We start from the raw sequence: 25,891 nt of genomic DNA on the forward strand, positions 1-25,891 counted from the left end.
AGCACCTAACAAGGATAAATATGCCAGGCATGTTAACACACTGTACCCGGTGTGTCATAACAAACAGGAAAAAAGCATCCTACCACGGGGGAATTAAACTCCCTTTCCAAATGACTGCTGGATCTCTGGAAGGGCAAAGTAAAGGTATTCTACCCTCTGTCTCATGTCAAGAAGATTCCAAGTGTAACATAGAGAGTCTTTCTACAAGGATAAGCAAGGAGATGGCTAGCATTTTAAAATGTTCCATAGATGCTAAATGCTTTACAGGGATTATTTCATTTAATCATTGCTAACAGTCTGTGGGGAAGTCCTAAATTGTGTCATTTTAGAAAAATGGGAAAGAGGCCACACAGGGAGTAGAGTCTAGGAAACTGAGTCACACTGAATGCTGTCTCTCCTCCTGATGGAGAGGAGTTTGTGGTAAATTAAGCAGAGAAAGGAAAAGAGTTTAAAAAAAAGGGAGCAATTGTTATAAGAATATCAACAATGTTAGATCAGGAATGAGAAAGGAAATTTGAACATACAGCGAGAAGGCAATGTGTTCTTGAGTCTGCACAGGGTGTGTTCAGGGACCGGGTGGGATGATCAACTTTGCACAGAGGGTGACCACGTGTCCTGGTTTTCCCAGGACAGTTCTGGTTACACCTGTTGTCCTGGAATAATTATTAATAGAGTCCCTCTTTCACTTTCAAAAGTATCCAGGCTTCCAGGATAAATTATAGGGTTACTCTCCTTGGAAAGGAAGAGAATGTTCTTCCTTATAACAGGAAGAAGGGACAGGGAAGGATTTTCCAGTATGAATCAGTTCATAAACTGGAATTCAAGAAAACTCTGGCCTCATGGTCTCCATTTCCTTGAGGAGGTAGAAAGGAAGGTTATCCTCTGAAAATGCTTCTGTAAGGGGCTGGCATGAGGGTAAGGAGAGTGGAAAGGTTTTAAAATAGCTGCAGGATGAGAGGGATGACTCACAAGGGAAACCGGGACTACGGAGCAGCATGAGGCTTTCAGTAGAGAACAGGGCAGGGTCATGCATATGCAGTGGTCTCAACCTGCACGTGGATGGGTCCCCCACCCAGCCTTGCTCTGCTTTATAAGTGAAGTTCAGAGAAAGTAGAAAGTTAAATTTAAAGACAGGACAAAAGTGTTGGAGCTTTGCCGGGCAGGAAAATAGGCCAAAGGAAAATATTGCAAAAGAGATTGAAGAGATAAATAGTGGAATTTCTATATATCAAAGAAGCCTAGCATTTAATATTCAACTATCAGATATACCAGAGTTAAACACTATAGTTTCTGCAATGTGGCAGACAAGGTGAGATGAAGATCTGGCTACTACAAACACCTAGAAATTCTGGCTTAGCTGTATTATTACTCACAGGAATAAAAATGTGAATCTCCAAAAGCCAGAAATGGAAAAGAATTAAACAAATAGAACCGTAAGTTCATGAGCAGATTCTCCATTATCCTGGAGGTCATGGGAGAGATGCCCATCTCTGTAACCTAAAGATCAGTAAAGAAGCAGGAGACAAGGTCTCAGACCCACATGAAGTGGGAGCTGGCATTGAGATCCTTCATAAAACTGAGAATCATAGAGGTGGAAAGACAGGTGAGAAAAAAATCCATCTATGGGCACAAAAAGGCAAGATCTCAAAAGCTTGGGGCTTCCTGAATTGTAATTGAGAGGGAGGAAATAATATTTCTTCTAATGATGAACATTAAACACTTAGGATACAAGGTTTGATATGGAATTAATACTATCAGCAATCTGGAATCATCACCTGGAGAATCTAACAAAATAATGGTTCCAGATCAACATATTAACAACAAAAATACTCCAAAAGGAAACACCTGACCCTGGTGAACTAGGATTTTTCAGAGAGAAAATCACACAGAGAATGAGTTCACAGTGCAAAACTGTGGCACCACAGGAAGCAACCAACCTTGAATAGGTGTTCGCTTCCATAATGTACAAAGGAGTTCAGTTAATAAATAAGCAACATAACAGGGACTAGAACATAAATATGATAAGAGTGATTAAAGGACCCAAAAGGAACACACATCTGTAATCCCAGCAACTCAGGAGGCTGAGGCAGGAGGATCGTGAGTTCAAAGCCAGCCTCAGAAATCTCTTATCGAGGCACTAAACAACTCAGCGAGACCCTGTCTCTTAATAATTTTTTTTTACAAAAATGGTGGGGGTGTGGCTCAGTGGTCAAGTGCCCCTGAGTCAATCTCCGGTACAGGAAAAATTTTAAAAAAGGACACAGAAGAAGGAATAAAATGCGAAGAAAACACATTAGGAAAGACAATTTTAAGAAAGAATTTAATGTGATGTTAATATATTAAAAATAATGATTGAACTTAAAAATTAACAGAATAATGGCCTATTAGAGAAAAAATTCGCCCATTAGAAGAGATTTCTTTAAAATTTAGAATTTAGTGCAGGGAAAAAAAGATAGAAAAGCTGAAATTGAGTTTAAGAAATAATTAAAGATATATAGAAAACAGAGGAAATACTCAAAAACATGACTGAGAACTAGACAACACTGATGAAAGTCAAATCCTCAAGTATAAGAAGCAAATCAAGTCCCTGTTGGTAAAAAGAAAGAACTGTAAATAAATGATTTTACTGAGACACTTCATAATGAAATATCAAAGACAATTAAAGTATTTAAAAGAAAGATTACTTACATGGGACAATTTGAGTCCCAACCATGGAGAGGATATCAGGAAACTATCACTTTCATCTGTGCCAATAGTTTTGTATAGCCTAGTGGAGGTCTTTTTGGAAAAAAAAAATCAAATTTTAAAATGCATATCAATTTAATTTCTGCAAATTTATCTAAAGGAAAATTTTCACAATTGTATATTCAAGATTATTTATTACAAAATTGTTTATAACAGTAACAAATTAAAAAGAGTTTAACTTCATATCTGTAGGAGATGTGTGATGAAGTTCCATTCAGACATGAAAAAGAATGAAATAGATCTGTAGCTAATAACTTCTAAAAATGTCCACCATGTACATGATGTGGGTCTGTTTCCCAACTCTGAGCTTTAGTTTTCTCCTCTATAAAACAGAGATGAAACTGGGCACGGTGGTGCACTCCTATAATCTCAGCGGCTCAGGAGGCTGAGTCAGGAGGCTCACAAGTTCAAAGCCAGCCTCAGCAAATGCAAGGCACTTAGCAACTCAGTGAGACCCTGTCTCTAAATAAAATACAAAATAAGTTTGAGGATGTGGCTCAGGGTTGAATGCCTCTGAGTTCAATCCTGGTACCACCTCCCTGCAAAAATAGTATAGAAATAAGAATAGCATTTACATCTTGGATTCCAGTAATTACCCATCAGCATAAGCACATATAAAACACTACATAATTGTTTGCTGTCTTAATTATTTACTTAATTTAATAAAGTACTTGTATAGTGCTTATCATATATATACATGGTACTCTTCCAAGTGCTTTAGAAATATTAATTCATTAGCAATATGCTATGTGAGTAAAGAGCAATATATGGTAGATATTGGAGTACCTGTGTGTCAAACCCAACAGTCCTCACCTCTGCATGTAGATTGCTTGAGCGCTAACTTCTATTTTTACTTTTCACATTGCTCTGTGCTTTTGAACCTTGATAACTAGGAACAACTAATAGACATATTTATGCTTTCAAAAAACATGTCTTCCCAATATGTATGATTTGGAGAAAGATCCGTGAATCTTTCTGTTCACTGGTGTGACATGTTATTTTGCAGCTCCTCTCCAAGACAAACTCAAAGATGGGAAAAGTTCTGTCAAAGGCAGTTGATCCCTGTGTTGATTAGGTATTCACAGCAAGAATGCTCAGGGTGGAGGTCTGCTGAAGGGAACGTGGAACACACCATTTCCTTAGGAAATGAACCAATGTGTAGAAACAGAGTGAGGCCTGCAGAGGAAATGAATGGAGCCCATCCAGATGGAGGAAGGGAAGGGGTCAGAGAACAGACGATGGATTTTCTATCTATTTAACTCTTCTTTCTTACTTATAGACAGAAACCTGCCCTATGTGATTTTATAGTGGTTTTCAAGATCCACCATGAACATTCAGTTTGGGTTCTGATTTCTCTATGAACCTTTTACATACTTTGTGAGGTGCCATTGACTTATAGCATAAAGGGAAAAGTAACACAAACAAAAGTTCCCAGAGACGTGAAGCACTGCTAGGTGAGACCTACATAGGTACACCGAGGTGTAACGTTGGCAGGGGAGTTTCTAATGTTTCCCCAACTCCACAGGCATCTGGAATGCAGAGAAGGGTGGTCAGTCTCATAGCTGTAGAACTTTCCTATGGAAAATTCAGGCTATCTCAGGTACCTCTGGGACAGTGGGCATTTGAATAGGTTTTATGGCAGGATGAGACCAGGGGACATCTTTTTTCCTAATATCACCAAAGAAATCTGGATAATAGATTTCATGTATTCTGATAATTTTTTTTTCTTATTTTATCGTACTATATAACTCATATCTGGGGTCCATCCTTGAATCACTGGCTTCTTAGGATCACCATTGACTAATTTTTTCATTCCTTTGATTTACATTTTATGGATTTACATCTTAATGCCTCTGAAATTGAGATTTGTCTTACAGCTGCTAAAGGCCATTATACCTGTTTTGTGGCTTTTTCCTTCTGACTGAGATGATTCCTTAGCTGTTTCCAAATATGGGAATAAACATACAATGATAAAACTAATGAACCGACCATACTATCTCACAAAGCCTTCTTATGTTTAAATAGAAATATTATTTATGCTTGTGATCATTTGTGTTAAATAGGTCCCCAAAGCAATGAAAGCAACATTTTCCATGTAGTCTTTTTCCCCCTCAAAATATTAACCACATAATGCCTTTGTTGGTATGAAAACAGAGGAGTCTGAGTGGCTTTTCAGGGCCTCGTAGAAGAAATTTTCTCCCAAGAGACAGTTTTGCCTTTTCTCTATTCTGCTCTACATTTTACTTTAAAGAATGAGCCCCAGCATTTTCTTGGTACATCTGGAACAGTTTTCTTCTGAGCACTCTGAAAGGCCAGTAAGAAACTCAGTGGCCTAGGGCGATGACAATGATATATGCTCATCTGAATAGTTGGGCTGGGGTTTCAAGGAGAGTTGCTACTGTGGTCACTTTGGATAACTCTCAAGTGCCATATTGATTTTTTTATGTCCTCGTGTTTAACCAACAGTGTATGCTCCTTTTAAAAATATGTGTTTAAAGAATAATAATACCACAGAAACTAAATCTCTTTAGTTTAATAACCTCAGTCTTGTTTTTATGTCCTGATGGGTCTTTGTTTTTTTAATTAATGGAAAAGACACATTTACAATGTACAAATAATAGAATTGTTTTTCTTTCCTTGTGTTCTTCGATTTAACTATCATAACTTAATTTATCTCAATGTGGATCTGACAGTGTTCTATGAATCTCACACTCAGATAAATCCTGTTTTGTGTATAAAATCTGATAGAGAGTCTTTGGGATCCAAAAATGAAGTGGGTAGATTTGGAGTGTCACCAGCTCCCTGCTGATGGCACTTTCCATTATTACCTTGTTTGCCCTGAGAGTTTTAATCCATTAAGACAAAGACAGGGAAGCTGGAGCCAAGAAAGAAAGGTTTGCAGCAAATGTGGCTTGGCATCAATACCCCCAGTGAGACTCGGAGAGGAACTAAAGCAGAACAGGAGTGAGAACAGTCCTTTTAGGTAGAGGTGTTGCAGGTTTCAGCCTGTAGGACTGGTGTTGCAGCCTGTAGGACTCCTCATGGACACTGGGCTTTGAAAAGCAGCATTCTGTCTCCACACGTGGGCAAGGCACTTTGAGGAGGGGAGGGAAGGCTAGCCCCAGCCGTGCATAAATTGCTATCCCTTGTCAGGGCACCTGATAAGTCTAAAGGCTTGACCATGTACCTTAGGACTGACCAAATCTCTTCAGAAACTTTTTCTTTTTTTGCAAACATTTATGCAGTATGGAAGGTGAAAAGCAGAATTTCAAAAGACTAAAAGAAATTCATATCTGTCTGTCCTTCCTATCTATCTATTTATCTGTCTATCTATCTATCATCCGTCTATCTTCTCCCATAAGCAGAGGTCAATAGATCCACCTAGAAGAGATCAGTGCTGTTTTCCAAATGTTAGCCTTCTGGCTGCCTTCTGTCCTAAAGATCACATTTTTCTTGTTGCACCTACAAAAGTGGAAGCGATCGTGTAATGTTTTTGCTTTTTCCTTTGTTTATGCTACAGCTCTTAATATGACAAATGCCACAGAGAGAGGTATTTAAAACCCCAATGTGTGCTGTGCTTCTGACGATTGCAGTTTTCGTAAATTTGCAGTGGTCCTGTTCCCGGCATCAGTCCTACTTGTTTGATGCCACTAACAGGTTTGATTTGCTGTCATGAATGCATTGTGCATTTTAAAACCAAACCAAACCAAAAAAAGTCATACTCCTTTGATGTCCCTGAGGGCCATCATTGGAGAAATTAAATCTGCATGATTTAGTAGAGTGCATGCTCTAAAAGAAGAGTTTGATCTATTGGATTTTGACTTTAGGGGAAATTATGTTGTGATTTCATCTAAAAAGTTCTGTAGGACATTCAGGGGAAAAGGTTAAAATGGTTCTTTTTCTGAAGAGTTGTCACAAAAGTCATAAAAGAATAATTATGTCATAAAAGAAAAATAATCATTATTATACCATGGCAGATCATGCTTCCAGTCGAAGGGCAATTAGGTTCTCTTAAATGGCAGTGTTGAAGACAATGTGCTTAAAAATAATTAAATTCCTTCATAGAATGTAGATCTGATATGGTTCTAAAGGAAAAGTTATTGTGACCTAAGCAGGTGTACTCTAATTGGAATAAGTTTTAATTTCATTTTTCACGTATTGCAATAAGATGTACAGGTTCTAACATACATATACAGAAAGGGAAATTTTCTTTCTCTTTAATAAACTAATTCATCCCTAAAGAAGATGCATTGAGCAGTGTTCCAAGAATTCTGTGAGACAGAAAAAAATCATACCTTGGGCTTGGTTTCAAAATGTAAATTTAAAATTCATATATTTGGATTCATGCTAAGATTTCATGGAAAAATGACTTAGTATTCAATAGCAATATGGAATTCAAATAATTTTACATTCAGTTGCTTCCTTTGGTTATCAATACTTTGAGACTTTAGTTAGTGTGTTTATTTCCATGAATAATAACCTATGCAGGCATGATTTTTGGAGAAAACTTAATGCTCTGGTAAACAACCCAAGTTCTAGACTCTCAAGAGAACCACATGGGCTCTGGAGTCTAGAACAAACAGCTTGATTTCAAATCCCCACTCTCCTGCTTGCTGCCTGTGTAACTTCCAGCAGGTTCCTTAATCTCTCTGTGCCTCAGTTTCCACACCTACAAAGCAAGGCTAATAATACTATCTACCTCATACATTTTAGTCAGATAAGTTTAGATAACATATTTATAGCTCTCACAAGAGTGATTGCACACAGAAATCACTCAATGTTATTTCTAGGGCTAATCTAATTTCTGTGACACAGAAACAATGATGTAAGCACTAGTGAAGACCATGATGGCTCTTTTTGCCATGTGTCATCTTTACCTTTGTGGTAGAAGCAGTCAAGTTCAATGGCAAATTAGGAATTTTGGTCTCAAATAGAATTCATCTGTATTAACTTTGATTCTCTCAAAAGAGTAACCATAAGGCTTAGCTCTGGAACAGAGCTTCAAAATCATAGTTCCATTTCTTATTTTGCAGATAAGGAAACTTAAGACCAGGAAAAAAAATCATGACTTTGCTCAAGTTAGCAAAGGAGCTTGGATGTCTTGATTCTTAAGCATCTTCCAGGACCCATTCTCGATTCTTTCCTTTTGTAATATTATGTTGGGTAGATCCGTACTCTGCAGAGTTCACATGTTTAGCATCAGCAAGACCTGGGTGTCAATCCAGTCTGTGCCATTTACCAGTTATGTGAGGTTGGATAGTTTACTTGACCTCTGCAAATCTGTTTCCTCACTCATGAGATGGGGTCAATGTTACCTACCGCCTAGAGTTCTTAAAATGGCCTGGGAGAGCAGACACAGTGTCTACACGGTGGCTCTTTGACAAATGACTGTCGTCAGTATCATTGTCTATTGTTTGCATTGTTCTAAAGCTGGATGACTTCTACCCAGAGACTACTACTGGTTAGGCTTCTCAAATTTCATCAATAGAATGTCAACATTACCAACTGCTCATCTGGTTTCCAAAGAACATAAATCTACCCTCAATCAGCAATGCTTTGTACCTGCATTCTTGGTACTTGTCAGAGATTATAACTTTGGTTTGGCCCCACTGTGATGAGAGATATGGGGAGGCTTAGCTCAGGATCTGTGTGAAGATAGTCTTTTCATAGTAAACTGGAATGAGGCTATCTGGGGACAACCTGTCCCAAAAGATAAATGAATAAATAAAAGACACAACGGCATGAAAGTGGAAGCAACTTCAGTGTGTATCCTGAACTTCCATGTTATTCATCACAGAAACAGATACTTGTCAAAAAATGTTGTTGGAAATATTGATCATTCTCTCACTTACTATTCCCAAGTAAATTCCGAGTGGGGAAATTACTTTAAAAATTTAGTGCCTGGGAGAAATAAATGGTCTTTTAAGAGAAACTGGCATTCTCCCACCTTCCTTACTTTATATTTGACCCTACCTGGCATGTGTCTCAGAATCCAGTTTAAAGTTTAGTTATAGAATCTGTTACACTAAATTGACCAGAAGTTGCCTTCTCTCTTATGCTAATATATTGTTGTTTTCCTTTTCCTGATCATGTCATTGATTATACACACTTCAAAACCTCTATATGAAGAGATACAAATATGATTTGATTTGATGGATTCATGGAATTCTTCCTTCTAGTGGTTTTCAAACATCGGTGTACATTAGAAAAGTTTTTGGATCTTCTTAAAAGACATAGCTTCAGGGTACATTCACCAGAGATTCAGATCTAATAGGTCTGTGATAGTGCTTTTTAATACCACCCCAAATGATCCTTTGTGTAGGTAATCCATGAATCATACTTTGGGAGACATTGACTTGAGGATTTCTACTTGGAATTTTTTTATTCCAGAGGAATCTTAAATATCTAAGTAGAAAGATAGCTTCTTGGCATATAGCAAAATATAAATGTTAGGATAGTATCACATTTATTTGTTGAACGTCTACTATATTCCTTGTAATAATTTCTAAAGATATAGAGGAAAAGTAAGACATACATTACTTTTCTGTTACTATGACAAAATATCTAAGGTAATCAACTTTAAAAAATGAAAGGTTTATTTTGGTTCATAGTTTCAGAGTTTCAGTCCATGGTCACTTGGTCGTCTTGCCTTGGGCAATACATTACATAATGGAGGAAGCATGTAGCAGAGGAGGAGCTATTTACCTCATGGTGGCTAAGGCATGTCCCCAATGATCTAATTTCCTCCCACCAGGCAGTAACTTTAAAAGGTCTACCACCTCCCAAAAACATCATAAGCTGGCAAACAAGCCTTTGGCAAATGGGTGTTTGGGGCACATTTAAGATCCAAACTATAGCAATATGGTTCTTAAAAAGTTTTCATATTTACTAAGGGAGATGGACAGGCAAGTAAGTAACTAAAATAATTAAACTGCAATCTAGTTGCAGTGATAGAGATTGTGTAGGGTGCACACAGAGGACCGAGGAGGCAGTGAGAGATCAGGGAAAGATCTCTCAGAGAGGTGAGACCCAGCAGAGTTCTAATAATCTGCAGGTCCTGATGTAGATCATCTCCCAATGAGAGAGGAAAGAGAAACTAGAGGGGAAATACAGATTGACCCTGTATGCACAGCTCAACACTGACTCATAACCAGGGAATAAGAGAAGGACTAGAGAACCCTAGAGAATTGGGGACAATATCTATTAGTGGTCCTGTAAAAGTCACAGTGACCTGTGGTTTGACTCACAGACTCACACCGAAGTTCTCTTTGATGGTATTCTCTCTTGAACATAAGTTTGTAGATGGCCGGATGGCTACCATAACTTCATCATAGGAACCTACAATTTGGGGACATGTGGCCCTGTGTGGCATTCAGAATTCTATGGCCACAGAATGCTCCCAACTCAAGCCACTTTAGGAAACCAGGACACTATGCTGGGATTTCAGATGTTGGAGGTTGTGGCTCTTATTTATTTTTCCAGCTAATTTTTTTTTCAAAAAATAAAAAATAAATTTTAATAGGATTTAAATAACCCAATTTAAATGACCCAATTTGTTCTTTATAATGTTTATCTACTTTTTTCTTAAACTGGCTAAAAACAACAACAACAACAAAAAAAACCCACTTCTTTCTTATAAAATTCACCTTATTTGATGACTGTCAAAATGCAGGTATCTTCCCAAGTGTAGGTTCTTTTAAAATGCCATTTAAAGTCAGCTAAGATTTTAATAAGTGTATCATTATGTAAGATAGGGGAAGTTGGGTGAATAACCTGAAACCATCTATAGTCTCTTTGCAACTTTTTTGCAAATCTGAAATTATTTCAGAATTAAATTATTTTTAAAAGGAAAACTAAGGAAGACTTCAGTCCTAGGAATTAAGCCATGTGGCCTCTCATCCATCAAAATCAGAAGAGGAGTTTCTTTTTTTTTAAGTATGAATAAAGTAAATCAGAACTGAAAGTCTGACTTTTTATTAACTGATGGTTAAACTCCGAATATATTTCCAGAACCAGTTTAACTAGAATATTCTCAATAGCTGCACCCTCTGCTCCTAAGACTGAAATAAAAACTAGTGAACTCCATGAGTCTCTTGTCTGATTTACTTGGTAAACACTTCTTGCTGACGCTCATTAGTCACCATCCATATTTACAAGCTAGAAAAATGTTATTATCTCAAAGGCCACAGAAATGTTCCCACCCCAAGCCACTTTCGAGAATCATGATATCATGGAGGCAGGCAGCCCTTCCTTTGAGGACTGGGGAAAGAGTCATTGAATGAGGATGATGTGTCTGTTTCTGAAGGAGTTTGCCTTCAGATTCCTTCAGAGATGGAGCCACAGTGGGTAAACAGCCTCATGCACTACCCCACTTCAAAGGGAACAGAAATGTAAACAGTGACAGCTCACTAGGATCTAGTTTCTTTGCATTAACTACCAAAAGTCAGGAAAGAGAAACTAGGTGTTTATTTAGGTCTGCCATTATTATTGCCAGATTTTCTTTTAATGATGAAAAACAAAAGTAGAATCTGTTCAGAAACAAAAATACCACAGAGCTTCAGGATTACTTTTCAACCATCCCTGGGTCAATTTTTTTTTTTAATAAAAAACAAAAACAATTTAAATAACCCAATTTGTTCTGTATAGTGCTTGTCTACTAACAGGCATCTCCAATTCAGGAATTCATTAAAAATACAGCACAGAATGTGATAATCTATTTAAGAACATATTCCATTCCATCAAACCATATAGATTAGTGTTCATATTCTGGTAACATGGTCTAAAGAATGAATTTCTCTTTTTTCAAGTGATTCCTCTTAGATAATTCAGTTTAAGAATGGAGTTAAGCACAGGCTTTGAACACCCAGAGGGGGAAAAAAAAACTCAAAGTGATTAATATCCAGGATGCAGCCAGCTAACACAGGTTGACATTTTAAAAAATAAAATAAAAATAAAGCCCACTCTCTTTGAAGTCGTTGAAGGAGCAGTCTTCATGAGTCAGAAAGATGTTCTAAAGATCAATAGCTCCAGGAAAAAAAAAAAAATAGAAGACCTTGACTCCAGTGCTTTGAGCTACCTGTTAGGTGCCACATTAACACTTCCTATCATTTAATCCCTCCAGACTTCTATGGGTTGGGAGTTAATAATAACATTTTCTGGATGAAGAAGCTAAAGGTCAGAGAAATTAAGCAGCAACCCGGATCAATAGCTAGTGAACAGCAAAGTTAGGATGTAAATTTAGATCTACCACCTACATTCAGCTGCAAGGGTACTGAATATAATTGCAAGGAAATTTTCCTGTTAATAAGATCTAGATTTCCCAGTTTCTGAGTGTGTCCTTAAAAGAAGCCCTGGAATGGAATTCTTGCCACACCAGATGGTCAGGGATTCCCCTAAGATATTGACTATGAGAAAAATTAATGAAGATGGCACTATGAAAAAAATTTTTAAATCTTCAATAGATACTATTTATAAAAGGCAAAAAACCATAGTGATTCATATGAATGAAATATAATTTTTACATTTCTTAGGTGTAAACTTAGTTTAGGTCTTTATATTTCTTCTGAAAATTGATTTCTATGATTTATTATTATTTATTCTACTTATTTTCATGATGTGTTTTATTATCCTGCTATTTCTTTGCTTCTTTTTTATTTCTTTCCTGCTCTCTGTGGATTTATATTATTATTATTATTATTATTATAATTATTATTATTTAATTCTCCACTCTATATCACCCCACACATCCCTGATTTTGATACACACTTCTTACTCTTTGGGAATGTTTTCAAGTCATCTTAATCTTTAATGTTATCACCCGAAGAATTCTCCCAAAGTAATGAAAAGCTCAGAAAATTTCAATTTGAAAAGTATATTTAGAGGAATGAACAACTTAAAGAGAACATTCATAACTTTCTATTTTGAGAAGTTACTATGTATGTATCATTTATAAACTTTCTATCTTAGTTTTCTATTTCAATAAATTTATTGTGTGCCAGAAAAATAGATTATATTTAGAATTGCAGGCAAGAGTAAATTAAAGTTATTGTCCTCCTTCATTTATGTTATTTTCATTATTTATAGAATGCATTTTTAGTTTCTGCAATCAAATCCATGTAAATAAGACCCTACATAATATAGTGTGTTGACCTTATACAAAAGGAAAAAATTAATTTTCAAGTTTCTAGACCAATAAGGCTGGTAATTTCTGTACAATGCCAACTCAACATGGTAAACAGGAATACTTTTTCCAAAGTTGACAACAAAGCTATAGTTTCCCAAAATTTAAATTATATATATATATATATATATATATATACATACACTTATGTACATATGTATACCTATATACATGAATATATACATATGTACATGTGATATTCATATACAAATTCCAGTAATAGCAGTGTGTTACACATCAATAACAGCAACAGCTTTTCCAGGTTTTAGAATTATTTGAGCAAAATTGTAGAGACATCCAACATACTCCATTTTAAAAGGGGTGGCAGGTGTAAAACAAAAACAAAAACAAAAACCAGAAAAAGTGAGGTTCTGTTTCTATTATGACACATGGTGCCATTTTTTTGATTAGCTTCTCAATCATCATCTGAAAGGGAAACATTCTCAAGTAACATCATTAAAAACAGGTCTGATAAGATAAGACATGGTCATTACCACCTTCATTTATGTTTTATAAAATTTGTGACCTTCCCTTCTGAATGTTGGCCTTCTCATCTAAAATAAGCCATTTTCCCTTCACTTTGGACAATCACAATAAATTCTCACTAGGCTTCTAATTGGCAAAAATCTAGCATTGTATCAACAGTTTTATTTTATAACATCTTCTCTTAATTCTATCACTTTGGGCTTTATGTGTTTTGAAATTATATTATTAAGTGCATACATATTAATGATTGTAGCTCCTTTATGGATTCTTTTTCAAACTTTGGGAAATGTTTTTCTTCATCCCTACTAATGTTTTTCTTATAAATTATGTTTTGTCTGATATTAATATTGCTGCCACACTTTTCTTTTGCTTGGCATTGTCCCACTGTTTGGTATTTTTCGATCCTTTTCTTTCCAACCTTCCTGTTACTCTGTAGCAGAATATAGCTTGAACTTTTATATAAGAATTTGTTTAAGTAAAAATTAGTTCTTTGTATTTATTGTGAAAACTTATTTTTATTATTTGTTAAGATAGAGAATTCTATGTTTTATTATGCTGGGTTTTTTTCTCTGCTTATTTTTTTTTTAAAAAGAGAGAGAGAGTGTGTGTGTGTGTGTGTGTGTGAGAGAGAGAAAGAGAGAGAGAGAGAGAGAGAGAGAGAGAGAATTTTTTAATATTTATTTTTTAGTTATCGGTGGGCACAACATCTTTGTTTGTATGTGGAGCTGAGAATCGAACCCGGGCCGGGCCGCACGCATGCCAGGCAAGCGCGCTACCGCTTGAGCCACATCCCCAGACCTTCTCTGATTATTTTTATATACCTTTTCAGTTTTCTGGTGGATTGACAAGTTTTCTTTTTCATTATCTAATTGATCTCACCCTATAAACACTTGGATCTTAAAATCATAAATCACAATGCTATATTTTGATGATTACTCTTACAATATACAGGTAATACTATAATTCTAACAAAGTTCAAAATCATATCTCTAATCTTCTTAACTAAGGCAAAAATCTTATCAATCTTTAACATCCCATCTAACATCACGTCTGTCATCCCCTGCCATCTTTCTTAAGTATTATTCAAAATTTTACTTCTTTCTAAGAATCAAATAGCTTTAGAGTTAGTAGTTGGATGGCTTCCTCTAAAATAGGCCACAAATTTTTTTCGCTGTTTTCTTTTTCATGTCACTTTTTCCTTCTGTTTTTCAATTTCTTTTTGCTGAAATATATTTTACATTAGTTCTTTCAGTGACGATCTTTGGGTAGTAGACTGTCTTTCATGTTTGAAAATATCATTAATTTACCCCAATCATTCACATGAGCATTGAAATCTAAGTTGGTAAATCCTTCCGTGGGCATTATCCCATGGCTTCCTACAATTATCGATGAGGAATTTTCTGTCATTCTAACTATAATTCTTTGGTTGTTAATCCAGTTATTCTTTCTGGTAATGTTCATGTTTTTTCCTCTTTACCTTTGACAATCCATATTTTTATTATAATTTGTCATGGTGCCTGTATTAGTAATCTATTGTTACGTAGTAAAATATACAGAAACTTAATAGCCAAAGACAACATTGGACAATGATCACTTCATTTCTATGAGTCAGGAATTCCAAAGTGGCTCCGCTGGGCCACCCTCCAAATCATGTTTACAGTCAAGATGTTGACCATTTCCTCAGTCATCTGGAAGCTTGACTGGGCTCAGGGGTCCAGCTCATTCGTTGTTGCAAGTTGATGCTGGCTGGTGAAAAGCCTCCATTCCTCCCCATAGAGGTCCCTCCTTGGACTGCTTGAGTGTCCTCACAAGATGGTGTCTTTCTTGTCCTAGAGCTTTCCTGAGCTCTAATAAATATGAGGAGGAATCAGTAATATTTCTATGACCTAGCCTCAGAAGCCATGAGTGATCATCTCTGCCACATTCTATTTGTCAGAAATGAGTCACTAAGTCCAATCCACCTCTAAGGAGAAAAATTCGACTCCTACTTTTCCAAGGGAGGATTTGTGGATGCATTTCAAAACCACAACAGTGTCAAATTATTTTTATTTATCCCACTATGTATTCATTTCCACAGTGGTTTACAATCCCACTGCCACTTGGAAACACTTGACAGTTTTCAAGTACTTCTGCAAAATACAGATCCTCAGGCTCCAGACCAAAAAAAAAAAAAAATTGTATTCAGCAATCTCAATCATTTTGCCAGCACTTATTTTTTTTCAGCCTCACAAGTGCTTCTGATAAATTTCAAGTTTTAAAAGCCACTACTTTAATCCATCTAGGTATTCAAATATTTCTTGAAGTAGGAAAAATCTCAACTGTTCTCTCTTTGAATATTGCCTCTTGGCCTTTCCCCTTCTTTACCTCTCACCTACCTGTAAGGATATAGTTGACCCTCCAAGTTTGTTTTCTCCATTTCGTACTTAATGTTTCACATTTTTTTTTCTCTTTGGACTGAGAGCTGTATAATTACATAATACTAACATCTTTTTTTACTGATTCTTCCGTTGACCTTGTCCAAGTTTGAGTTTATCGTATCTTTTGTATGTGTGTAATTTTGTTCAGTTATTGCATTTTTAATTTCTAGCATTTTTCTTTTTTTAGGATCATTGATTGTATTTCAGTTTTGACTTTTTGCTCCTAATTCCCTGTTCCTTTTTAAATAAATATTATTATTTTTTATTTTTTTGCTTCTTATACTCTCTTTTTGAATGGCTTTATTTTCTTCCAGAGTGAATTAACTTCCCAATTCCTACATTAAATGTCTTAGCACTTGTTTTCCCAGTGTAACTGTGAAAGTTATAATTTGCCCTTTACATTATCCTGTCTTTGAAATAATTTTTCCCATTTCCAGTAATTTTGGAGGTTGCTTTTAGGAATTCTTCCAGCTCCTGCATTTTAATGAGGTGTTGTGAATGGAAGTTCTGACCCCCAGTCTGTCATGTTCTGGAGTTGGCAACTGGAAGCATGGCACGCATTGAGCAACAGCACCAGGACTCCTTCTTGAGCCTTCCACAGATAAGCTTCTTTCACTCTTGCCCTCTGGTTTCAAGGAGGGAACCAAAATCTCCAGTCCCCCACCCCAGCTGGTGCACTGCCAGAGAGATCAAACTTTAACCCCTGCTCCCTGTTCAGAGAACCTGAACTCAAGAGTTCCTGCTTATCTATTGTGTTTCGCCTGCTTCTTATGAACTGAAATATTCATTTTGGTTTTGAACATACTTTTGTCTTTTTAGGTAACAAAGAATTATAACTTTTCTATTATTGCTGTGTATTTTTTCTACCTAGATTACTTATGAATTCACAGTACCATCCTGATTAGTAGTCTTCATGATATAATTATGACATATCATCATGTGAATTCTACTCAGTGGAATACGTAATAAATTAAAATGTGTATTATTATTGGAAAGAAGTCAAAAGTATCAATATTTAAAGGTGATGTTTTTATCCATCTAGAAAACACAAGAGTATCGACTCCAAAGCTACTTTAACTAACATGATAATCCTATACTATTCATAAATAAAACACACCCATGTACACACATCTAGATAGTTTTCTTACATAGCAGAAATACCTGTTATAAATTAATTATAGCCTGACTTTTAACCAGGCAGCCTAGATCCAGAGCCTTTCTGTTATATGCCACTACATGACTTATTTAATCATTTTTTAAATTTAATGTAAGTTTATTTATTTTTATTTGTTCTTTTTAGTTATATATGACAGTAGAATGTATTTTGACATATCATACTTACATGGAGTATAACTTCTCATTGTTGTGGTTGTTCATGATGTGGAATTACATTTGTGGTATATTCATACATGAATATAGGGAAATTTTGTTCAATTAATTCTACTGTCTTTCCCATTCCCATCCTCCTCTTTCTCCCCTTCCCCACACCCATCCAATGAACTTCCACTTCTCCCTCCCTGCCCCACCTATTGTGAATCAGCATCTGCATATCAGAGAGAATATTCAGCCTTTGGCTTTTTGGAATTGACTTATTTCACTTAGCATTATAATTCCCAGTTATACCCATTTACCAGCAAATGCCATAATTTCATTCTTCTTTATGTCTGAGAAATATTCCATTGTATAAATACACCATGTTTTCTTCATCCATTCATCTGTTGAAAGGCAACCAGGTTGGTTGTATAGTTTAGCTATTGTGAATTGAGCTTCTATGAACATTGATGTGGCTGTGTTACCATACATAGAATGCTGATTTTAAGTCCTCTGAGTATATGCCAAAAAGTGGGATAACTGGGTCAAATGGTTGTACCATTCCAAATTTTCTGAGGAATTGCTGTACTGCTTTTAAGAGTGGTTACACTAGTTTGCAGTCCCACCGGAAATGTATCAGTGTACATTTTTCTCCATATTCTCACCAACTTTTATTGTTACTTGTATTCTTGACAAGTGCCATTCTGACAGGAGTGAGATGAAATCCCTGTACTTTTAATTTGCATTTCTCTAATTGCTAGTGATGTTGAACTTTTTTTTTTACATATTTGTTGACCATTCACATTTCTTCTTCTGTTAAGTGTCTGCTCAGTTCCTTTGCCAATTTATTGACTGGGTTATTTGGGTTTTATTGGTGTTAAGTTTTTTGAGTTCTTTATATATCCTGGAGGTTAGTGCTCTATCTGAGGTACAGGTAGCAAAGATTTTTCTCTCATTCTGTAGGCTCTCTCTTCATGTTCTTGATTGTTTCCTTTGCTGTGAAGAAGCTCTTTAGTTTGATACATTCTCATTTATTGATTACTTCTTGTGCTTTAGGACTCTTGTAGAGGAATTTGGTTCCTAAGCTGATATGATGGAGATTTGGGCCTACTTTCCTTTCTAGTGGGCGCAGAGTCTCTGATCTAATGCCTGGGGTTCTTTTTAATCCTAATCATTGAGATAAGAAATGGACTAGTACACCTGGAAACTGTCTGAAATTCTCATGCTCAGAGAATCTTTTTCATACATATCTCAAATCTTTCCCTTCACGATTTCAGTGTTCAACTATTGCTCAAACCTTCCCAAAACACTTCTCTAATACCCTTCCAAGATATTAGAGGGTTAGCCATGTCATATTTGACTTCACCTCCAAGTTGTTTAATTTATTTGCACATTTTTCCTCATGATAATTTTATTACCAGAAAGAGGAGGTTCCAATGCCATCCAACAAAGAGCAAAGGATGTGCAGTATCAGCCTCCTCTGAGACCTCCACTCTATGTAGACAAATCCCTATTATTTTTTGCAGGGGGCTTCTCTCTATTTTGTCACCAAAAAGAATGCAAACTTTTTCAAAGTTCTGCCTATTTTCTCTTTCTTTCCATCAGGTCTGCCTGATTTTTCAAATGTATTTCTTTTATTTCTGTCAGGGAATCTTGATGGCTTTGCTTCCTCCTATATAACAATAGATACATCCTCCAAATTTCTTCACTGTTCAACTAACAGAGTGAACTGAATAGAAAAAAAACCTTATTCTATCTTTCTTAAAATTAAATCTCACATACACATATACACAGTCAAGTTAGGGAAGAAAATCCATAATAAGAGCAAAATGTATAAAAATGGGTGTTGGATATTCATGGTTTCCAATAGATGTTACTGGAATCCTAAGTCAGAGACTTTACTTGGGGAGTCCCACCAGACAGATTCAGTCACCCGTCACCTCAATGGTCTGATTAGAGGGATCAGTCAGTGGTGGTAAAATAATATGACCATAACAGGAAGAACAAGGGATGGGGGAGAACTAGCATCCCAATCCTTGTCTTTGAGGATACTGACAAGAGCTTCCGGATTATACAGAAGAAGGAGGGTAAGAGAAGAAAATGACAAGTGAATACAATTTTCAACATTTACTGTTGCTCTTCAGCTTGAAAAAGCAGGGTTCAATAAGGATGTATAGTCAGGCAGTCCTGGCCAAACTGTAGTTTGTCTGATCCTTATTTCAGGTTGGGATTTATGGAGTCCTGTTGGTACCGGAGAAATCATTATTGCTTGAGTGGGCAATTTGGTTCCTATCCAAATTTTTTTGTTTTTTAACAAAGTTGACCAAAATGGGTTGCTGTAATGATACTGAGCATCCCACAAATTATTCAAGAAAATGATGAATCACTCCTTCATTTGAATGTTGAAGCAAAATGAATAGATTATATCAATAAGAGTAGTCAGTCTCTATTCTACTGGACAGTCCCAAGATAGCAAAAGGAAAACACACTCTAAATCCAAATGGAAAAGAACTTTAAAAATTAAGTATTTTATTTATTCTGAAAAGACCATGTGATATTTTAGGAGGAAAAAACCAACAATGAAATTATGATACTGAGCCCAGTATAGTTCTAACCCTAACTCCCTAAAGAAGATTAAAAAAGCAACTTGGAAGAAAAAACCAGTGCATTACATACAAAGCACTTAAGTGAGAATTTAACAAGAAATGGGAAGAAAGAGCATGAAGCAGAGAATTTTAAAATTAGTAAGTGGTAAAACAATAAGTTCAGAATCCAGGAGAAATCACACCAGGCTAGATAAGCTAGACACACTGACAATCAAGACTCCAGTTTGATCTTGAAATGACCAAAAAGCTGATACATTGAATGTGTGTACTGAAGTTTAAATAGATTTTATGGGTTATTCTTCCATAATTTCCCCTAATTTAAAGTAACCTCAATTGTGTGTGCATGTGTATATATGTGTGTGTATTAATGCAGAAGCATGTATTATATATTAAGTTGCATATTTGCATTTATTCGTAGAAAGAAATTTTGATAATTTCTATGTGGAAGTTAAATTTCTGGTAGAACCAAATTTCATATTGAGAAAACAACAAATCCTAAACATTCTTTCATCTCTTACATTGTTTCTATTGATCCATAGTAGAGGAAATAGGTGTATTCTTTCAAAACTTCACTTCTCCCAATACAAAAAAAATAAATAAAATTAAGCAAAATAAACAGTAATAACAACAATAACATCAAAGTGAAAAACACCAAAGGGAAATCAACATTTTTCCAACAGGGCCTATGCTTCAAGCATATAGTTCAAATGTAGTCCAGTAACACATCCATGGAGCAACTTTGAAAGGAGACTCAGAATTGATCTGCACTTTCCCTAGAAACCCGAAAAAAGGAGGGTAAGAGAAGAAAATGGCAAGTGAATATGATTTTCAACATTTACTGTTGCTCTTCAGCTTGACTAGAATAAAATTTTGAAGCTTTAATAGCTGTGAAATAAAAACACTTAATATCCATAGGAGTCATGGCCCGCCAACCACTCAGAAATACTTGACAGGTGGAGGAAAGAAAAAAGACCAAAGAAAGAATTTTCTTCCATTCTTGGAAACAAGTACATGGTTCCAAGGAACTAGAAAGCCTGCTTAGCCCCAAACTATTCACATACAGTTTTTTGAGGCTTTATCTGGCCCAACTATTGGACCTCCATTTGCTTTTTTTGATTAAGGTCTATGATACAAATGGGTACTCTGCTAGTTTCCAGTGTCCAGATGGAAACCTAAGATTCAATATTTAAGTCACCAGGCACTCCTGGGTACGTTGCAAAAATTCAGTTTCTTCATTTAGAGGTTTGTTTGACAGACAGCCTCTAAACCTCCTTCTAGCCATATGTTCAAAATTCAGAAGTTTTAAGTGACTACCTAAAAAATAAAACTAGAGTGTGCCACTGACTTGGTTGGTGGAGGTAGTAGGGAAAGTTCAAAGTAAAATCGAATTGAGAAATCATAAATTCATTTAAATTTAAGGAGATGAGGTGTTAAGGGTAAAAATGACCTCCATGGGGTGCCAAGAGCAGAAAACTCCATGGGTGAGTTTCTGACTCAACACCTGCAGCAAACCTTAGATTCTTGGTCTCAAAACTGGGTTGGGTAATGTTAATTAAGCTCCATGACAGAGATATGGAGAGAGTTCAGAGATGATGGAGGATATGAGTTCTCCACAATCTCTGAAGAGAGTATTCTTGTCATTTAAAGCCATTAGATCAGCATCACTATTTTTTACTTATAAACAAATATTACAGTCAGCTGATCATTTAAAAAGATCTAAATTGACACAAATAAATAAATCCCCCAGAAAGGAAAAAAAAAAATAATAGAGCTCCTTGGGAGCCAGGGCTGGGGGTGGGGGTGGGCGGGTCTTTATCTGATACAGTTATAATAAACATTTGGGAATAATTAATTCGGTTTTTGATTTCTCTCATCTAGGGTCCTGTAAAGTTTACGAATTCTCGACCCTTTATATCCAACTTAGAAGCTTTTAGATTTTTTTCTCTGACCAGCGCTTCACTGGCAGGTCCCCGAGGTCTTGACAGGCCCCCCCTCTGCTCTCTGAGCAGCCTCTGGGAGTTAGATCAGAGTGGCAGATCTCCCTTGGTGGTAGGCTCTGGTTGTACAGAAACCCCCTAATCCTCTGTTTACCACAACATAAGTCTATTGCCATAGAAATGATAGCTGAGATCCCAGATTCAACATCACTGACTCCATAACAGGGCCTCAGTAAGAGGAGAAGCCAAGCTGCGAGGGGGAGCCCGGTTTCTGAGAATAGTGGTACTCTGTTGCTTTGAAAGAAAGGGCCGTTGTCTGCATCAAGATAGAAATGCATGAATGAGCTGTGCTGTGGGGTGCGCTGTAGTTTATTCTCTGTACAGTACTGCCTGACGAAAAGTAGTCATTGGGGATCTTATGGAACAGTTTGCTTTCAGAAGGGCCAGCAGTTCCCCCATCACAGTCAGTTCTTATTGAAAGAAGAAGCAAGCAGTTTCTAATGAATCATGCTGCAGGAATTGATGTTCTGGGGTCAAAGAGTTCCCTTTTCATGATGTATTGTTTTGTTTGTGTGTTTATTGTGTTTGTTTGTTGTGTCTTGTTTCTATTAATAGAAGAAAGCGAACCTGACCAGGATACTAAAGGTATTTTTTTTTTTTTTAATCTCTGTGCTGCTGCTTTTTAAATGTAAGGCCCTTTTGCAGTCAGTCGCTATGCCTGACCTTACAAACTCCTCTAAGTGCCCTTATTCTGTCAAGAAACAACAAACAAACCATGGGATATGAGGTCACAGCATGTAACAGCGTCAGTCAGTCGATAGGCTGCTCTGTGATATGATCAGCTTATTGGCCATTTACATTTCTTAAGACTCAAGTCAACAGGAATATTTAAATCAGGTGATCCAAACTCTGGAAACAAAATGAAACGAAATCAATCAGAACAAAAATATACATCTCCACAGGTTGGAACAGAAAGTTACCCTTCCCTAAAAGACCTCTTTTCTGAGTCGATGGGTGGGACTAAAATTTTGGAGAATGTTGAAATGTCATGGAGCCAGATTAGGCTTTATTCTCCACTCTCAACAGGATGAGAAATATTATGCAATTGCTCCAATTGACAAAAAATATTTCACTTTAACTGCATGCAGACATATACATTTTTGTGGAATGTGGTTAGAAGAAAGTGACTAAAAATCAAATTTGTAGAACACGAGTTTTCCATCACTAAGTACCTTGCATCCTGAATAAACCCCAAGTTTGTGCTCTGCTGACCTAAACTTTGGTGCTTTGGGGATGAACTTCATGAGTTTTCCTGTGGTACAATTTGACTTAGTACCTCTTTATCTTTGAGTCTCTAATAAGATACAGGTTGAGTCTCCCTTATGTAAAATGATGGGGATTGAAAGTGTTTCAGATTTCAGTTTTTCAAATTTTGGAATATTTGCATAGATGTTATCAATAATCCAAAAATCTAAAAATCCAAAATGCTCCAAATTTGAAAAATGTTGAGAATGATGTTATCTTTCATAGTTAGAACTGAAAACAAATATAGATGTATAAAAGTCTATCAGCATTTCAGATTTCAGAGAATTTTTTTTCAGATTTTAGATTTTCAGTATAGGCAGGCTAAATATGTATTTGAAATATTTTCCTCTTTCTAAATACCAGGTATCTTACAACTAAATTCGCCTGGTTCTGTGTGATTTGGGGAAGAGAGCGAGAGTTACAGTTTTTTGCATTTTTTGTTTTTTAAATTTTTTCAACATGTTCTGATCAGTCATTGTTGGTTTGAATCATGTAGAAACCTCTTTAAGGGAAGCTAGAAAATAAGAAAGAAAAGAGTAAGAAAAAGTAAAATTCATGTACATTCATCTTATCCTTTGAAGTAATTGCTCAGAAATAGAAATTGACCAGAGACTTAAATATTCCTCTGACACTGCTCCCTCACCAAGAAAAGAGAGGTAGTTCATTCCAGGCCATACTGCTCATTAATTTCAAGAGAGCTTGGAAAATGCAGGGGGAAGTGGAGACACACACAGAAAATAAAACAGGTTGTGTTAAAAAGAATTTTTAATTACTGGCTGCATAAGTACAGTTTTGAATATAAGATTCTTAATCTGCAGTCATCTCTGCAAATCTGCCCAAGAAAAGTAAAGCCCAAAACTCATGAACAGATTCCCTGAGAGAAAACCCAGGGATAAATATATTGCCTGTGTCTATCTTCCATTTTGCAGAAGAATAACAACTTGCATACCCACAGGAAAATGAATGGGAAAAAAACCCACAGTGAATTGGAGAATGATAGATAAGGCTAAATACAGGAAGAAGAGCTTGATGATTTTTTCTTAAAAATCCATATCAAACCATTATAAATATTTTCTAAGTTACTAAGTAATTTTATGCCCCTTCTAGTAAGCAGTTGACTTGTTTATGTAACAAAACACTGATATTTAATTTCCTACAAATAAATTACAAAATAAGGATATTTAATGCATATTTTATTGGATAAGAAATCTACTGCATTACATTTTAAATGAATGACTTAGAATGTATTTTTAGTTTGTGGCTACCACTGTAATTCTGGGGATTTACTCCTGAACTACAGTCAAGTTTATTATTGCAAGTGTTTTATTATTGATGGGCATGAGTCTGGTTTTTGTTTTTAATTGCAACTGACTTTATTGTTCTCAGTGATCTCAAATGTGATGGAATTTCTTTCACTAACCCTTCACCTTTCATAGTTAGAATTGAAAACAAATATAGATGTATAAAAGGCTATCAGTTTTTTTGCTGATAAAGCTGGATTGAAAATCAAGCTTTTGGAGCTGGGGTTGTGGCTCCATGATAGAGCGCTTGCCTGGTATGTGTAAGGTACCGGATTCCATCCTCAGCACCACATATAAATAAATAAAATAAAGGTCAATTGACAACTAAAAAATATATTTTAAAAAATCAAACATTCCTTTTTAAAATTAATTTATTCGTTTATTCTAATTAGGTATATATGAAAGCAGAATGCATTTTGATTCATTGCACACAAACGTAGCACAATTTTCATTTCTCTGATTGTACATGATGTAGTGTCACAACACATGTGCTATCATGAATGTACCTAGGGTAATGGTGTCCTTCTCATTCCATCATCTTTCAGGCCCCCATCCTCTCTCTCCTCCCCTGCCTTTGCCCCCCCTCCCCATTATGGGTCAGCATCCACTTATCAGAGAGAACATTCTAGTCCACTTAAAAACTAGTGTAACATAACCATAACTTGTTTCCCCATCCTTCTCAACTTCTCCCCAATCTTCTCCATTTCACTCCTGGTTGTTGGATGGAGAACCCTGACCTGATGAAATTGCTATCTATCAATCACACGTCAACCTCTACCCTTCCTATATGCAGACTTGCTGGGAGAATGTCGGTCCAAAGAAGGGCTGAAATGCTCACACATGTATATGTCCCTTCTTGCAATCTCACCAGAGAAGTCATTCACTCATTCATCCATTCATTTGGCAAACACTTATTGGGAACTTACCATGAACCATGCAGGAGGCAGGTATCTAGGTACATGAGTCAACCTGTTAAAGGGCAAACCTTGTCCTTGTGATACTTACATTCCAGGGAAAGAGACTGACAACCAACAGAGGAACAGATTAGCAGTGATGAAGTAGTGCTAAGGATTAAGAGGAAAGATGGACCAGGGTCAGGGGATGAAGAAAGGAGGCAGTAGATAAAGAGACATTTGAAACCCTGAAGACATTTAGACTCTGCTTTGAGAGCAGAGGAAAACTGAAAGGAAGGGTTGAAGATAACTTTCAATACTGGGGAAAAGGGCTAAGTTTCTATTTGATCTTTTGGAGAGAATGTTAGAGAGCAGGAGGGACCAGATTCCCTTTAATCCCTGGTTTCCTTCTTCTATTAACACTTCAAACTTAACAAGGCGACCCATTATCAGCCTAAAGGGCAAACATGCTCCCTTCAGGGAGGAGATCAGCAGTTTATCAGCACAGTCTTGAGCTGGAAATGCTACTAGCAATGTCAGTCTCTCTTTCATTTATTTATTTATATATGACAGAGGAATGCATTACAATTCTTATTACACATATAGAGCACAATTTTTCATATCTCTGGTTGTAAACAAAGTATATTCACACCAATTCGTGTCTTCATGAATGTACTTTGGATGATAATGATCATCACATTTCATCATCA

At 36.2% G+C, this 25,891-nt stretch overlaps 1 protein-coding gene across 1 annotated transcript in view; it reads left to right on the top strand.

The window, feature by feature from the left end:
- Nucleotides 1-25,891, top strand: part of Musk (muscle associated receptor tyrosine kinase) — a 100,351-nt gene that overhangs the window by 23,012 nt on the left and 51,448 nt on the right. The window contains exon 6 of the mRNA XM_078047941.1: nt 22,298-22,327. Coding sequence (XP_077904067.1) covers nt 22,298-22,327 — 30 coding nt within the window. The remainder of the gene's footprint in view (nt 1-22,297; nt 22,328-25,891) is intronic.

This window comes from Ictidomys tridecemlineatus, chromosome 4, assembly GCF_052094955.1.
Source record: "Ictidomys tridecemlineatus isolate mIctTri1 chromosome 4, mIctTri1.hap1, whole genome shotgun sequence".
NCBI classification, from domain to species: domain Eukaryota; kingdom Metazoa; phylum Chordata; class Mammalia; order Rodentia; family Sciuridae; genus Ictidomys; species Ictidomys tridecemlineatus.